This window comes from Dermochelys coriacea, chromosome 26 (genome assembly GCF_009764565.3).
Source record: "Dermochelys coriacea isolate rDerCor1 chromosome 26, rDerCor1.pri.v4, whole genome shotgun sequence".
NCBI lineage: Eukaryota > Metazoa > Chordata > Testudines > Dermochelyidae > Dermochelys > Dermochelys coriacea.
This window is the reverse complement of record NC_050093.1, coordinates 14,673,310-14,689,664: the sequence shown is the minus strand read 5'-3', so window position 1 is coordinate 14,689,664 and position 16,355 is coordinate 14,673,310. Positions and strand designations below refer to the sequence as shown.

Below are 16,355 nucleotides of genomic sequence, written 5' to 3'. Positions count from 1 at the left end.
TCTTTTAAGACTTCTGAAAGTCTAATTGCCATGTGGACGGCCCTTTCGAGCCCCAGGCTACTGCACAGTCGGTAAAGGGGGTGGGAACAGACTCCGTAAAGAAACGCTGGGTGGTCTCTGAATCATAGAATCATAGAAGATCAGGGTTGGAAGGGCCCTCAGGAGGTCATCTAGTCCAACCCCCTGCTCAAAGCAGGACCAACCCCAACTAAATCATCCCAGTCAGGGCTTTGTCAAACCTGACCTTAAAAACCTCTAAGGAAGGAGATTCCGCCCCCTCCCTAGGTAACGCATCCCAGTGCTTTACCACCCTCCTCGTGAAAAAGTTTTTCCTAATATCCAACCTAGACCTCCCCCACAATAGTTTACCTGTCTGGAAAGAGGCAGAAGCAGAAGCCCCCCCCCCCATCACAGGGATTATTCCATGGACTGGAGGCTATGGGGTAGTCCTGGTCACTCTAGAAGTGCCCAGTGGTGCCCCTGCCTGCAGCACGTGGACACCAGAAGCTCCAGAGCACAACCCCAGTGCAGAGCCTGATCTCCGAGGCTGCCTGCTTTTCTGGGGGGGGGGGGGTGTGGAAGTCCCTGGAGCAGGATCCTGATCACCGTGAGATCAGCTCCCAGCCGTTGGAGCGCAGCTGGAGGCAGGAAAATCCCTATTGTTCCTCCACTGGGCATCTGACAGCTCTGGGCACGAAGCCAGCTGGTGTGCCGTTTAAAATGAATATTGGAAATACTCAAAGCAAAACCAGTCATACCATGTGACAATGAGAGTGTCGGTTTGTCGGTTGTTCACTCGCTGGGGGTGTAACATGATCACCACACACAGCTCGAATAAAAACGAGTCTGGCTGGCATGAGAGCCGGCACTGCACAGCAGAAGCTCCTGGTCCCTCTTGAGGTGAGAGGACAGAAGTGGACTTTCAGGGCTGCCTGAACATGTGAAGAGAAGCCTCACCCAGCCTGCAATGGGGAGCTGTTTAAACCGGCAGCAAGGTAAGAGGGAACGATCCTTACACACTGCATGGTCCTGTCCCCCGGGGGAGAGGGATGCAGTTGCCCGCAGTACAGCAAGGGAGCACCTGCACTGGCAGGCAGAGGACGGAAAGTGACGGGTGAAATGCCAAGGTATAGACTGCAACCTGGCTCTTGAGCTAAATGCCGGCATTTGGGGTCCAAGTTCAGCCCTATCTCAGTGGAAGGATCGAGCTGTGGAGAGTGGATGTGCGATATACCCTGATCATATCACATCCTGGGGCTGCCCCAGCCTGCCAGGTGCTATTTGTAGACGGGCTCTATCTGCTCCCCCGTACCATAGTACCTGGGCACCTCCCAGGTATCCTCTCTTGTGGGGTGAGCTGGAGTAGGGACCGAGCACAGAGAGATGAAAGGTTTGTCTGCCTGCTGCATTCATCCGCACCACAGGGCTGTAAATTCGAGTGCGTGTGTGACTGGCCCATGTTGACACTGCTGGTGCCCTCAAGCAGGCTAACAGAGCCCTGTTTGCAGGGCTGGAGTAACACACACCAGAGAACTTTCAGGGTGTGCAGCAGGGGCCACACAAGCCAGTTAGCAAGCAGCAAGCTGGCATCTACCCGAATTGACCCCCTCTGGGGTGGATGAATGCACCTAAGTAACTTATCCTAGGAGTCTGTGGCAGAGCAGAAGCTGGACTGCTGGTCTAGGGGCCAGGCTAGAACCAACAAACCATCCTTCATCTGCCTTTCCTTACAGCTGGCGAAGCCACTGCTTTAGCTCCAGGAGCAGGGGCAGGCGCTGAAGATTATGTATGAGTTGCTGAGCTCTGTGTGCATGTAGCCGTAGCTCATTGCAGACGGATAGATAGAAATAAACTGTTGTGTGTATTGCCCATTTTAGACATGGAGACAGTGGGCTAAGTGACTTGCCCAAGGTCACCCAGCAAGTCAGTGGCAGAGCTGGGAATAGAGCTCAGGAGTCCTGATGCCTAGAAACTGTGAAACTGTCACACTGGAGCAGACCTATATGCAGTGTCCTGCTACTGCAGTCTGTCCATGTACAGATCTGCGACCCTCCCTCTCCTCTCTTACATGAGGGATGAAAGAGTTAACAGTGGAAAAACGTACCATCACTGTGCCTCTGAGTTAACAGCTCACAGAGCTGAATGGGGCAGCTCAGACCTCCCAGAGCTGTTGTCCCAGTGATGTTGGGTTCACGTTGCTGAGGGTTTCTTTGCGGCTAGGGACGGAGGGTTTTAAAAATGAAACCTGGGATTCTGGCAAAGCAGCTCGCAGCTAGAGCGAGGTGCCAGTGCACCGTCCTGCTGCGCCCCAACCCCGCTAAGCTGTGGCTGCAAGCGATTGTTTCGCCAAGGTAGCGTGTGGAGTAAGGGATGGCTGGAGCTCCTGCGCTGTAAATGAACAATAACTCACCTCCAAAAAGAGCCGGCTGATCCCAAGCTCTGCCACAGACATCATGTGTGACCCGGGCAAGTCACTTAGCTGCTTGGTGCCTTGGTTGCCATTAGTACCTGGGGCTCATTGCCCTGCCACCCATGCATGTGTAAGAATGTGTCACAGACTGTGTGGTGCTGAGCTCCTGTGGTACTGGGGGCACAGCGATACCCAAGACAGGTAGCTCACCATGAGGATGGGCATGGAGAAGCCATGACTCCCTCCCCAGAGCACTGTAAACTGGCTTGAACAGAATCCTAGAATCACAGGACTGGAAGGGTCCTCGAGAGGTCGTCTAGTCCAGTCCCCGGCATTCGTGGCAGGGCTAAGTATTCTCTAGACCATCCCTGACAGGGGTTTGTCCAACCTGCTCTTAAAAATCCCCAATGCTGGAGATTCCACAACCTCCCTGGGCAATTTATTCCAGGGCTTAACCACCCTGACCCTTAGGAAGTTTTTCCTAATGTCCAACCTAAACCGCCCTTGCTGCAATTTAAGCCCCTTGCTTCTTCTCCTGTCCTCAGAGGTTAACAAAACCAATTTTTCTCTATCCTCCTTTCCAAGTGAAGTACTTTGCATTTGTCCTTATTGAATTTCATCCTATTTACTTCAGCTCATTTCTCCAGTTTGTCCGGTTCATTTTGAATTATAATCCTATTCTCCAAAGCACTTGCCACCCCTACCAGCTTGGTATCATCCACAAACTTTACAGGCGTACATTCTATGCCATTATCTAAATCACTGATGAGATTGAACAGAACCGGAACCAGAACTGATCCCTGTGGGACCCAGGGCCGTCCTACCCATATGCAAAGTATGCAGATGCGTAGGGCACCAGGAAATATGGGGCACCAAATTTCTGGGTGCCTTACGCAGCTGCGTGCTGCTCCAGCCCCTGCTCCGCCTCTTCCCCATGGCCCCGCCCCTGCTCCATCCCAGCCCTGCCCCCGCTCCACTCCTTCCCCAAAGCCCCGCCCCTGCTCTGCCCCCCCTCCAGCTCTTCCCGCCCCTGCTTCACCCCCACACCCCTGGGAACTGCAGCAGGGCTGGGCCTGCACTCACTGGCGGCGGAAAGTGCAGGGACCCGGCCCCAGCCATGCCACCTGTGAGTGCTGGGGGGTGGCTCCCCCATGCCCCCCAAGCCAACCCTGCCCCTGCCGTGGAGGCCTGTGGCCCCATACCCTCTCCCCCGTGATGGGGGCTGCATAGGGCCCCAGAATAGCTAGGGATGGCCCTGGCAGGACCCCACTCGTTGCACCCTTCCAGCATGACTGTGAACCACTGATAACTACTCTCTGGGAACGATTTTCCAACCGATGTTACACCCACATTATAGTAGCTCCATCTAGGCCTGAGCAAACAATCAGGGAGTTTACCGGTACGCAGCCTCCTTGCAAACCCAGGCAGCAGCTCGGGGCGGGAGCAGAGTGATCGGTGGTGTGGAGACCAGCCAAGGGGGGTGGGCTGAGGAAGGAGGAATCTGACGGGAAGGGAGGAGGGGGCTGCCAGGCAGGTGTGGCCAAGAAGCCAGGGGCAAACGTAGGAGGTTGCAGGTGTGAAGCCAAGGGGCCTGATCCTGCTCTGAGGTGTAAGTCCGGAGTCATTCCAGGGGGGGATTACACTGTGCAGAGGAGCAGGGAGTCTGGGCCCAGACTGGAGGAAGGAGAAGAGCAGCCAGCTGCCCAGGCACTGTTAGGCACACACCGTCGCCTGAGCGGGTGAAGCCGGGGGGAGCCCTGGAATCTGGCTAAACAGGCATTGGGCGAAGGTAGCCTTTGCCCGGAAAGGCCCCAGGGGCCTTGGCCTCGCTACGTGCAGAAAGAATTGCCAGAAATGGCATGGAAGCCCTTTGATTTGACAGATTTCACATTGGCCAGCCCATGGAGCCAGGTGGGAGATGGGCGTTCCAGCCAGACCACTGAGAGCTACTCTAACATCAGTAGCTATAAGAAAAGGAGTACTTGTGGCACCTTAGAGACTAACAAATTTATTAGAGCATAAGCTTTCGTGAGCTACAGCTCACTTCATCAGATTGAGCTGTAGCTCACGAAAGCTTATGCTCTAATAAATTTGTTAGTCTCTAAGGTGCCACAAGTCCTCCTTTTCTTTTTGCGAATACAGACTAACACGGCTGCTACTCTGAAATCAGTAGCTATATTACAGCAGCACCTCGTGGCCCGACTCAAAGGGTCAGGTTTGGGGTCTCATTATGCTGTGTGCTGTATAGACATGACATAGGCCAGATCTGCACCTGGGGTAAATTGTAGCTTCAGTTGCTGTGGCCTATGGGCAACATTTTAAAAAGCACCTAAACGATGTCGGAGAGTAGGTCCCGTTTTCAGACACAATGGAGTCAATTAGGGTCAGATTTTCAAAGAGGTTTAGGCCCCTATAGATGCAGTTTAGCACCTGCAGGGATTCACAAAGCACCTGGCTCCCAATGAAATTCACGTGAGATGGGAGCCCAGGCACTTTTGAAAATCTCACGAGGCACCTATTTGCATATTAGGCATCTAAACATGGTTAAAAATTTGGCCCTTAGGAGCCTAAATTTCATTGAAAGTCAATGGGACTTAGGGGCATAATTGTCCAAGTCCCTTCTAAAAATGGCTCCTAAATCACTAGGTGCTTTTTGCACAATGTGACCTGGATAGAGCGGCACCAATTTACACCAGCTGAGGAATGTGGCATGTCTGGCATGTTGAGGAATGAGTCTTTCCCTACTGCAGAGACCTTGCACTCATGATAGAGCGATTCTCCCTCTCTCTCTCCTCAGCCCTGATCTGCAGCCCCTTCTGCGCATGCCTCTCTGTGCTGACCAATCCGAGACCATAGGGATGACCACACCGTGTGGTGCTTTTAGGGTCTTCAGTGCTTGCTTTAGGTGCTCATTTAGGTACCAAACTAATTTCACTTGTGCCCTGGGTTGGAAGGAGACTGTCAGGCCATAGCATAAAGCCCTGGCTATCTCTCTTTCCCTCACTCTGTTTCACTCTTCCTCATTCCTCTCTCCTCTTCCCTTCTCCCCAGAAGGAATCACTAGATGGACTACAGTCCCCTCTCAACCCTGCCAGCACAGCCTAGTCCAGGCCAGGCTCTGGTGCTGGAGCAAGGTGGGGCTAGGAGACTTGTTCCTTCTAGAGCAGGGGTTTGGAGGCCCCCCTGAAATATGGCATAAAAACCCCATACCCCCCACCCCCCGCCACAACGGCTGTTTTTTCTGCATAGCCAATGGATTAACAGCTGTATTAAATGGAAAGTTATACAGTTAACACACACACATCTAGAATCATAGAAGATCAGGGTTGGAAGAGACCTCAGGAGGTCATCTAGTCCAACCCCCTGCTCAAAGCAGGACCAACCCCCAACTAAATCATCCCAGGCAGGGCTTTGTCTAGCCAGGCCTTAAAAACCTCTAAGGATGGAGATTCCACCCCCTCCCTAGGGAACCCATTCCAGTGCTTCCCCACCCTCCTAGTGAAATATTGTTTCCTAATATCCAACCTAGACTTCCCCCACTGCAACTTGAGACCATTACTCCTTGTTCTGTCACCTGCCACCACTGAGAACAGCCGAGCTCCATCCTCTTTGGAACCCCCCTTCAGATGGTTGAAGGCTGCTATCAAATCCCCCCTCACTCTTCTCTTCTGCAGACTAAAGAACCCCAGTTCCCTCAGCCTCTCCTCGTAAGTCATGTGCCCCAGCCCCCTAATCATTTTCATTGCCCTCTGCTGGACTCTCTCCAATTTGGCCACATCCTTTCTGTAGTGGGGGGTCCAAAACTGGACACAGTACTCCAGGTGTGGCCTCACCAGTGCCCAATAGAGGGGGATAATCACTTCCCTCGATCTGCTGGCAACGCTCCTACTAATGCAGCCCAAATATGCCATTGGCCTTCTTGGCAACAAGGGCACACTGTTGACTCATATCCAGCTTCTCCTCCACTGTTACCCCCAGGTCCTTTTCCGCAGAACTGCTGTGATGAAGTGGGAACGTTCTTAATGTTTTTCTGAATACTGTGTGCGGGCCTGAGTTTCCCCTAGGCATTTCTAAAGTATCTAGGTTGTGGGATAAGGGTGAGTGATTGTTGCAGAGCCCTAGAGGGAAGGTGTGATGCTGTCTGCACAGAGAATGGCCGACACCCTGTCTCCTGGCAACTAATGGACCTGGGCCCCTCTCCTGCAAGGTGGCAACTGAAGGTGTTAGAGAACAAAGAGATCAGGTGGCCTCCTTGCCCGGGGAAAGAGACAAAGGCCAGAGGAGGGGCTGGAGGGGGTCTCAGTTTGGAGCTGGCTGGGGAAATGGAGGGAGGCCCAGAACCAGGGTCTGGGCTCCCTACCCCCCTAGATGGACCTGACTGAGGGGTCCTGTTTTCTGTATCTACAAGCTCTGTTTTAGACTGTTCCTGTTGTCTAATAAACATTCTGTTTTACTGGCTGGCTGAGAGTCATGGTAAATCGCAGGAAGTGGCGTGTGCAGGGCCCAGACTCTCCCACACTTCATGACAACTGTTGCTTACCCAGTCAGTCCCCAGCCTGCAGGACTCTGCACTTGTCCTTATTGAACCTCATCAGATTTCTTTTGGCCCAATCCTCCAATTTGTCTAGGTCACTCTGGACCGTATCCCTCCCCTCCCCCCACCTTTGTCATCCGCAAACTTCCTGAGGGTGCAATCCATGCCATCCTCCAGATCATTAATGAAGATGTTGAACAAAACTGACCCCAGGACCGACCCCTGGGGCACTTTGCTTGATACCGGCTACCAACTCGACTTTGAGCTGTTGATCACTACCCGTTGAGCCTGACGATCTAGACAGCTTTCTAGCCGCCTTATAGTCCATTCATCCAGTCCATACTTCTTTAACTTGCTGGCAAGAATACTGTGCGAGACCGTATCAAAAGCTGTACTAAAGTCAAGGTATATCATGTCCACGCCGATTTCTCCATATCCATAGAGTCAGTTATCTCATCATAGAAGGCAATCAGGTTGGTCAGACATGACTTGCCCTTGGTGAATCCATGTTGAGTGTTCTTGATCACCTTCCTCTCCTCCAAGTGCTTCAGAATTGATTCCTTGAGGACCTGCCCCATGATTTTTCCAGGGACTGAGGTGAGGCTGACCGGTCTGTAGTTCCCCAGATTCTACTTCTTCCCTTTATTAAAAGATGGGCACTACATTAGCCTTTTTCCAGTCATCCGCGACCTCCCCTGATTGCCATGAGTTTTCAAAGATAATGGCCAATGGCTCTGCAATCACATCAGCCAACTCCCTCAGCATCCTCAGATGCAGCGCATCCGGCCCCATGGACTTGTGCCTGTCCAGCTTTTCTAAATAGCCCTTAACCTGTTCTTTCACCACTGAGGGCTGCTCACCCCTCCCCATACTGTGCTGCCCAGTGCAGCAGTCTGGGAGCTGACCTTGTCTGTGAAGACCGAGGCAAAACAAGCATTGAGTACTTCAGCTTTTTCCACATCATCTGTCACTAGGTTGCCTCCCCCGTTCAGTAACAGTCCCACGCTTTCCCTGACCTTCTTCTTGTTGCTAACATACCTGTAGAAACCCTTCTTGTTACGCTTCACATCCCTTGCTAGCTGCAACTCCAATTGTGCTTTGGCCTTCCTGATTACACCCCTGCAGGCTTGAGCAATATTTTTATACTGCTCCCTACTCATCTGTTCAAGTTTCCACTTCTTGTAAGCTTCCTTTTTGTGTTTAAGCTCCCCGAAGATTTCACTGTTAAGCCAAGCTGGTCACCTGCCATATTTGCTATTCTTTCTGCACATTGGGATGGTTTGTTCCTGCACTCTCAATAAGCATTCTTTAAAATACAGCCAGCTCTCCTGGATTCCTTTCCCCCTCATATTAGCCTCCCAGGGATCCTGCCCATCAGTTCTCCGAGGGAATCAAAGTCTGTTTTTCTGAAGTCCAGGGTCCATATTCTGCTGCTCTCCTTTCTTCCTTTTGTCAGGATCCTGAACTCGACCATCTCATGGTCACTGCTGCCCAGGTTGCCACCCACTTCTACTTCCCCTTCCAATTCTTCCCTGTTTGTGAGCAGTAAGTCAAGAGGAGCATGGCCTTGGTTGGTTCCTTCAGCCCTTGCACCAGGAAGTTGTCCCCAGCACTCTCCAAAAACTTCCTGGATAATACACAAAAGAAAAGGATAATATAGGTACAAAAATAAAAAACTGAATATTGTGTTCAAATATTAATATGCCTGAACCTGGCTACCCGGGGCTGAAGCCCGAGCCCTGCCAGGCACCCCTGTGGCATGGACACCTGGCCAATTACCCTGCTTGCTGCCCCCTAATGCCAGCCCTGCTGAAGCCAATAGGTTTCAGGAAAATGAATACACGCTCTGGTTAAATAAAAAGCAATGTGTCCAAATAGCACGTGGTGAAACGGCTTTTATTTTTTCTACGCTCTCGGATTTATTTTGGGGGACCCCCAAAACATGCTCATGGCCCCCTGAGCCCCCCGGTTGAGAACCGCAGTGCTAGAGGGCTGTTTCACCAGTGCATGGGCCAGAATCTTTAGGGGGTGGGGAAGCAGGCAAAATCACAGACCGTTTGGCTGCCTGTCTGGCTAGCGTTCGCTTTGGCGCCCGTCACCGTCGTGTCTAAGGCTGGGATTTTCAGAAGGCCCAGCTCCACTGACAGCTGATGGGATTTTGGTGCCTGACTCCCTTTGGCCTTTGAAGACCCCAGCCTAAGGCTGTGGCTACCCTAGAGTTTACAGTGGCACGGCTGTACCCACACAGCTGCGCTGCTCTAAGGTCTCTAACGTAGCCGCTCTAAGCCGACAGGAGGGCGCTCTCCGGTGAGCTTAACCCTCCAGCCGCTGTTTGGTGGGAGGAGATACTCCCCCGCCAACACAGCACTGTGCACACAAGTGCTTAGGTCGGTGCAACGTATGTCGCACGGGGGGGGTGGTTTATTCACACCCCTGGGGGATATAAGTTCTGCCATCACAAGCTGTAGTGTAGGCGTAACCGTAACATCTTTCTTCCTGCTCTCATGCCTCCTCCCAGCAGCTTAGCATCTGGGGAGGAAGCTGCATTTGTTTACATAGCTTGTGTGCCAGCTGGCTGTTGGGGAGCCCGTGAGCCACAAGATCAGGCTGCAGACACATTCTGGGGTTGTGATTAGCTGTCGTACCCCGTGACTGGCCAGATAGCAAGGGTGATCAGTCTGGGCCACTTTCTTTTTTGGGGGAGGAGAGGACACAGTTGCCTGTATAAGACAAAGCCCCTAATATCAGTAGGTCTGGTCAGCCTTCCCAGTGAGGCAATCAAATTTCTCCAGGTGAATGACCCTGACAGTGTCCCAGCCCTACTTTCACTTTCTCGCTGACTTGAAGTAAAATCCACAGTGAATTCAGATAAGCCACAAGGTTGTTTTTCCTTTCACCATGATTAGTATCTATGACTCAAGAGAGAGGACTCCTGGCCAGGGAGGAACAAGGGTCGCAGCTGGCCTAGAGAGATAGTGCACAGAAGGGAGATGGATTTTCCTTCCTCGGGATAAACAGCCTGGAAAAAGGATCGGATCAACACAGGGAATTCCCCACGGGAGGGGAATTCCAGCCTAGGAGATTGAATTCGCCTCTGAACGCAGGAGATGGGGCCCTTCCAGGGTAGGGCTAAGGGGGACTGAGGTATCAGCATGAGGCACGGCAGGACTGAGCTGTCATGTGCTCAGGAGATGGTGTTGCGTTCATGGCATGTTTAGGGATCCCTGATGCATCAAGGCGAAGAAGGCTGCGAGGGAAGGAAAATGGGGAGAGGGTTCAAGAGCGGGGTAGTCCCTGAGGGCAGAGGACCCTGCTGGCGTCAGTGGGTGGTGTTTTGAAATAGGCAGATCAGCCAATTCTTGGCATGGTCCCTTCTGCTTGGTGGCTTGGGGAAGACAGTGCTGGGGTCAGGCTCTTGAAACCCCATGAGAAGACAGGCCCAAGTCTACCCTGAACTTGATGGTGGGAGCAAGATACGGGCCCTGTGGTTCAGTGGCAGAGCAGCGCAGGGAGGAGGCCAGTCTCTACAGATAAGAGGGGGGTCTGCTCTCAGGGGTTCTCAGCTTCTCCCAGACAAAGACCCTTCCCCCATCTCACCAGAACCCCCTTCCATTTAACACTACAGGAAGGGCAAGGTGGCTGTGACCCCCCTCATTGCAAACACTGCATGGGCGTAGCTGTGGAGTAACCCCACTGCAGTCAGTGGGGGGCCATGGTGTCACACTCGAGCCTAGTCTCCAGTGCTCTCCCCACAACCCTGGAGGGCCTGTGGCAGGGGGCAGAGTGCACTGGTTAGATGGGGCTGCAGATGCTTGGCCCGGCAGGACTGGGCACAGAACATCTAGCAGCTGCACAAAGCATCACTAGCGCATTCCTTCCTCCTGTGTCTCACACAGGCATGGAGAGTAGTGACGGGGACACCTCCCAGCCCATCTTCTTCCACCCCTTCACCCACGGCTCCCAGGTCCTCCTGGATGAGTTCCACCACATGGCTGAGCGGGCCAGCAGCTTCCATGACGGCATCGTCTTCACCAACCGGCCCATCCGGCTCCACGAGCAGGTGACACTGAAGATCTTGAAGAAGGAGGCCAGTTGGCACGGGGGGCTGAGAGTGGGCTTCACCTCCATGGACCCCTCCAAGTTGGACCCCCGTCACCTGCCGCCATTTGCGTGCCCTGACCTGGTCAGGCAGGGGAAGACCTGGGCTGCAGTCCTGCCAGACCAGTGCATGGAGGAAGGCACCATCCTCATGTTCTGGGTGGACCACAGAGGCAGAGTTTTCTTCTGCAGCCAGCAAGAGGCCCGGAACGTGTGCCTGCTGAGGGACGTCCCTGTGAGAGGCTGTCTCTGGGCCGTCATTGATGTCTACGGGCAGACCAAGGCGGTCCAGCTTCTCGGTGAGCATGCAGCAGTGCTGGGGACTGAGGCATTGGGTTCACGGTCCACATGCATCTTGGGAGATGTTTCGTTCCCACCTGCCAGGGCTGCACACGGCGGGGGATTCATGGCAGCAGAGGCAGGGAAGCCAGGGGATGACACACATGGCGATGGCTGGCTGCCCTGCTTGACTCAGGACAGGGGACCTCTGCAAGGCACCGCTGCCCTTTGGAGTGTGGGCATAGAGAGGCAGAATGCCCTGCCCCGACTGCCCCACCTCACAGCCCCCTGACGCCGGGGGCCGCCCACGCTGCCCCACCTCACAGCCCCCTGACCGCGGGGGCCGCCCGCGCTGCCCCACCTCACAGCCCCCTGACCGCGGGGGATTTCAGAGGAGGCCGAAGGATCTATGTGACCAGCTCCCCCTGAACCCTTGCCCCCCCTTGTGCCCGTAGCTAATCCCAGCCCATTTCCCCATCTGCTACCTGTGGTGGGGGTTCTCGGGGGGCAGGGGTAGGGTGGGTGTGAGGAGAGGGTGGGGATTCCCCGGATTGCATGAACACCGATCTCCCTGGGAGGTGCGATCAGATTTCCTGACCTTCTGGGGCTTGGCACAGATGCCTGCCCTGGAGGGCCTGGCCCGGCCACTCAGGGAACTATTGCAGGGTGGACACTGGTCCCCTGGCGTGAGCAGCCAGGGACTCGTTCCCTCTGGGGTCCGTCGAGAGAGGTTTATATTCGTTGAGGCTAATCTTGGACTCTGTTTTCTTCTTCTAGATCCCACAAGGCCCTGGGGAGGCATCGGTGAGCCCGCCCCTGTCCCCAGGCCATCGCATCCTGCCATGCTTCATGGTCAGTGGCTGAAGGTGGCTCTTAGCACTGGCTCCTTCTGCTCCATTTCCTCTTGGGGCATGGAGCCGACCTGGGAAGGACCATGTCCCGACATACATGAGAATGGCCAGAGTGGGTCAGCCCAATGGTCCAGCCAGCTCAGGATCTCATCGCTGGGTGCTGTGCCTGGCCTGTGGTCAGCCTTCCTGGACAGAAGGCCCTGGTAGCCTTAGGAGCTCTGGCTGTCTGGGACCGCTGCCCATCTATCCGTTCTGGAAATCCCAGCAGAGACGGGCGTCCTTACCTCCACTGACCGCTGAGGGTTGTCTGACACAGCCCAGGCTCAGGGTCGGAAGCGTGGCGGGCGCAGACACACGGCTGGCACTGGCACCCAGCCGGCCGGGTTGTGAGCGGGGACAGCCCTCAGCCAGGCTGTGTCATGGGGTCAGCTGAGGGCGTGCCCACAAACTGATTACAAAACCGCCATCGCAGCGGTAGTGTTGGGGGGGTCATTCCAAGCTGGAGGGGAAATATCTCTGGTCCTAGCTCACGAGTGCCCCGGCGCTCTCGAGGGATGGGAGGGGTGGGATAGGGCAGGACATTAGCCCAGCACATTTCTTGTTGGGCTCAGGGGAAGAAGCTTCGCCTGCCCCTTTAACGCTGCACTCCTGTCTCCCCAGCGCCGGCGTGCCAGGTTTACAGCTCTCTCCTGGGAGGCTGCACGGAGGAGTGCGTCCTTTGCTGCTCACATGAGGCCAACGCCCTGCTGCAGCCCTGCGGCCATGGCACCCTCTGCCACTGTTGTGCCCAGCAGGTGTTCCACAGCAGCCGCCCTTGCCCCTTCTGTCGGGAGCAGATACAGGACGTCGTCCAGGTCATCCCGGGAGCTCCAGCTCCTGGGACACGTCTGCCTGTTGGGAACCAACCATGGCCAGGAGGACGAATAGAAGCAGGGGTGGGGGGGTTTCTGAAACCTGCCCCAGTGAAAGGTAGAAATCCTTTCCCCCCCACCCCCTGCACAACCCTGCTGCTGGCTCCCGTTGCTGTGGGGGTCTTGGCCATGTCTTTTCTGCCCCTCTCACTCTCTGCACCTTGCACAGGTGATGACCCTCCTATACTCTCCTTAGCTGGGCTGTTTCGCACAGAGCAGGGGAGCTGGGGGGCAGCCCCCATGACGAGGGACTCAGCCCAGCAGAAGCAAGGAAGGTGATGAGCCAAAAATCAGGAGGCTCCCATTTCCTGTTGTTTCTCATGTATTCTGGGGACCAGCCCCGGAGAAATCTCTTGCCTTCTGTCCATGCCAGGGATGGGGGTACAGATGCAGGGAGCCCAAACCACAGCCCAGCTCCAGACCCCAGCACTGGCTGAGGGGGGTCAGATTTAGGTCTGAACTCCACAGCTCTGGCCTGTCTGTGGGGACAGGTACTCCTGGGCCCACCAGGCCCTTTCCTCTGCCCCCTGTTGCCCCGGGAGTGGGGTGGACACTGTTCCCTAGGGAGAGCAGGAACATGCCAGCTAGAAGGGAGAATGGAGTGGGGAGGCAGGGGCCCACAGGAAATGTTCCTGGGAGAATTAGTCTGCCCAGTTCATCCCCTGCCCGTGTAGATAGCACTGCTGTCTGTAGTAATGTCCAGTGCGTGGAGAGAGGAGCTCTGTCTACCGGTGTAACTATGTAAACAGGCTGAAATGTGTTTAAGTGTAGCGAGGTCTCAGTCCCTCCCATCAATGTGTAACTAGCTCCGTTGTACAGCTTGGTGTGTTTCACACACACGTGCAAGTCAGCACCTCCCCCAGTGAACTCGGCTTGCCTGCCGGGGGGTGGGCTGCTGCATCACAGCCAAGTGGGCATCTTTTGCTTACCTGGGAATTTGGGGTCAGACCTGATGCTGAGTCCACTGGAGTCACTGGGAGACTTTCGATGTGTGCCGAGGGGCTTTCGATGAAGCCCTGAGTGACAGAGGCTCAGCGAGTGTCACTGAGATGGGCCTCGTCGAGGCAGATGGATCCAGGGCCAGATGGGGACCTCTGGGCCCAGGAAGCTGGGATGAACTGAACCAGCAGCTGTTCTTAACGCAAGGGAATTCCTCCTACCTCGTGCAGCCAGCAAGGGGGAGGGATGCCAGAGCACAGGGGCCTGAGGATCCTGGGGGAGTGGAAAATGCCTGGACTTTCCTGCTGCTTTGGGGAGGGGAATTCCATGGAGCACTCATGTGACCCACACCCAGGGATGTGTGGGAGGGAGATGTGGACCTTTTCTTTACAGTCACCTTGGTGAAAGACTGTCCCACAAATGTCACTCAGTAGGGCCTGATCCTGGGTCCTATGCCAGCAGCCTGCTGGGTGACCTTGAGCAAGTCTCTCCCCCTCACTGTGCCTCAGTTTCCCCATCTGTAAAACAGGAGTAATAGCACTAACCCCTTCTGTAAAGGGCTTTGAGATCTATGCTTGAGAAGTGCTAGCTGAGAGCTGGGTATGGTTTACTGTTGGCTTTGGATCAAGCACCATCATTTGGGATTAAATGTAAAACAGTATGTAAAGTCCCTGGGCCAGATTCTGATCACAGTTACACCAGGGTAAATCCAGAGTGAAGACAACTCCCCATGCACAGCAACTCCCTGCCCACTATGCCTTACCATCATGAGCTGGGCTGTGTGTTTCGGTGACTCTTTTGAAAATCCCACGCCTTAATCTTTAAAACCACCTGCATGCCAATGGGGAGAGGGGTGTCGTTCGCGTCCACAGGGACACGCTGCCAAGCTTGTCTGTTATTGTTAATAAACTGTATTTCTTATGGCCTGGCTCCAGGGATATCAGTTTGTCTTTCGTTCCAGCCACGGTGTGGCTAAGGCCCCAGAAGCTCTTCGGTTATGGGAGGTGTGGAATGGTTGGCGGGTTTAGTATTGTGAGCAGAGGTTTTGTTGTACGAATAAGAGGAGGGGCTATTGGCCACATCAGATCCTGGGGGTCTGAGGCCAGAGGGGTACAATTTCCTTCTCCTTCTGCCTCTTTCCAGAGTTTGGGTCATTCCTTCTGAGGTTCTTTGATGTTTTGAGACCATTTTTATACCAATAAAGCAAATGGGAGGAGCCAGTGTTGCGGAGTGACCCTAGAACAACCAAACAGGCCGGCCCAGCACCATCAGACTCGTGAACAGCATCGATGATCCTGGCTGCTGCCAGAGCACTTGTCATCCCAGACTTGGTCTACACCTAAAACTTAGGTCAACATAGGCATGACCCCCCTCCCCCCAAGAGATGTACACCTTGGGCATAGGCACCATGGCAGATTATCCAATGGGCCCACGGGAAATGGGCGCCCCAGCAGAAATTGGAAGCCTGGAGACCTGGCAGAAGCCGTGAGGAAGTCAGGGGAAGCCCCAGGGCCCCGACCACGGTCCGCAGCAGAAGTGCAGGGCAGGCAGGGCAGGTTGCGGCCCCGGGGCCTGGATGAGCTCTCGCTCCCTGCCACTGCCTCAGGGCCATGGCAGGTGGACAGAGCTTCGCCGGTCTTGGGTGGGGGGCCGAAAGGGCCAAATGGGGAGGGACTGTGGGTGAAATGGGGACAGGGCCACGGGGGGGGAAGGGGCAGGGCTATGGGTGGGGCCGCAGAAAGAAGGTGGCACCGCAGGTAGCAGGGGTCAGGCAGGGCCATGGTTCCGGCAGCAGGGTCCCCCCGACTTGCTCTGGCCCAAGGAGACTTTAATCCGCCTCCGTACAGCCACCGCTCGAGCTAGTTCTGCTCCTGTGGAACTCGGCCGAGAGGGTGGATTCGTTACAGCGATGGGAACCCTGCTGTCTTTGCTGTGGCAGGTGTCTACACTCCAGGGGCGTAGCTGTGCTGCTCTGGTGCAGACAGGGCGCCATGCTGCAAGGGCCAGGCTCTGGCCGCCCCCATCCTACCCCAAGAGCAAGGGGCTTGTCTCCCAAGGGCTTTTTCTGCACCAGTGCAATCCTAATTGCATTAGGGGGTTGCATGGGTGTGGCTGCAAACAGCGCAGACAAAGCCTAGAGGCCGCGTTCACGTGGGACAGAGTGGAATTACGGCCTCCTTCCTTCCTTCGGATCTCTCTCCAACCCTCTGTCCTCAAGAGGTGAGCCCTGATTGCTTAAACAATAGCTGCATTCACCGCCTCCGTGCCTCATCCCTGGGCCATGCCTGGTCACTGCAGGAGGCCTCTGCAGGGGATGTCCCATTACTCAGGCC

At 54.9% G+C, this 16,355-nt stretch overlaps 1 protein-coding gene across 2 annotated transcripts; it reads left to right on the top strand.

Moving 5' to 3' along the window:
• The first annotated feature begins 335 nt into the window (after positions 1–335).
• Positions 336–14,945, top strand: NEURL3 (neuralized E3 ubiquitin protein ligase 3). Of its 2 annotated transcripts, XM_038384512.2 has the most exons (4): positions 337–995; positions 10,841–11,341; positions 12,099–12,173; positions 12,833–14,945. In XM_038384512.2, the coding sequence occupies exons 1-4, from the start codon at positions 968–970 to the stop codon at positions 13,360–13,362; spliced, it is 1,134 nt and encodes a 377-aa protein (XP_038240440.2). In that variant the 5' UTR covers positions 337–967; the 3' UTR covers positions 13,363–14,945. The 2 variants fall into 2 exon arrangements, with proteins under 2 accessions (XP_043359005.1, XP_038240440.2); XM_043503070.1 differs by lacking the exon at positions 12,099–12,173 and having other exon boundaries at positions 336–995.
• Positions 14,946–16,355: the final 1,410 nt, after the last annotated feature.

Excerpts from the sequence above, each read along its gene's own strand:
- NEURL3 (XM_038384512.2), top strand. The coding sequence starts at position 968 with ATGGGGAGCTGTTTAAACCGGCAGCAAG. Across the intron at positions 996-10,840 it reads CTGTTTAAACCGGCAGCAAG|GCATGGAGAGTAGTGACGGG; the intron begins GTAAGAGGGAAC and ends TGTCTCACACAG. Across the intron at positions 12,174-12,832 it reads GCATCCTGCCATGCTTCATG|CGCCGGCGTGCCAGGTTTAC; the intron begins GTCAGTGGCTGA and ends CTGTCTCCCCAG.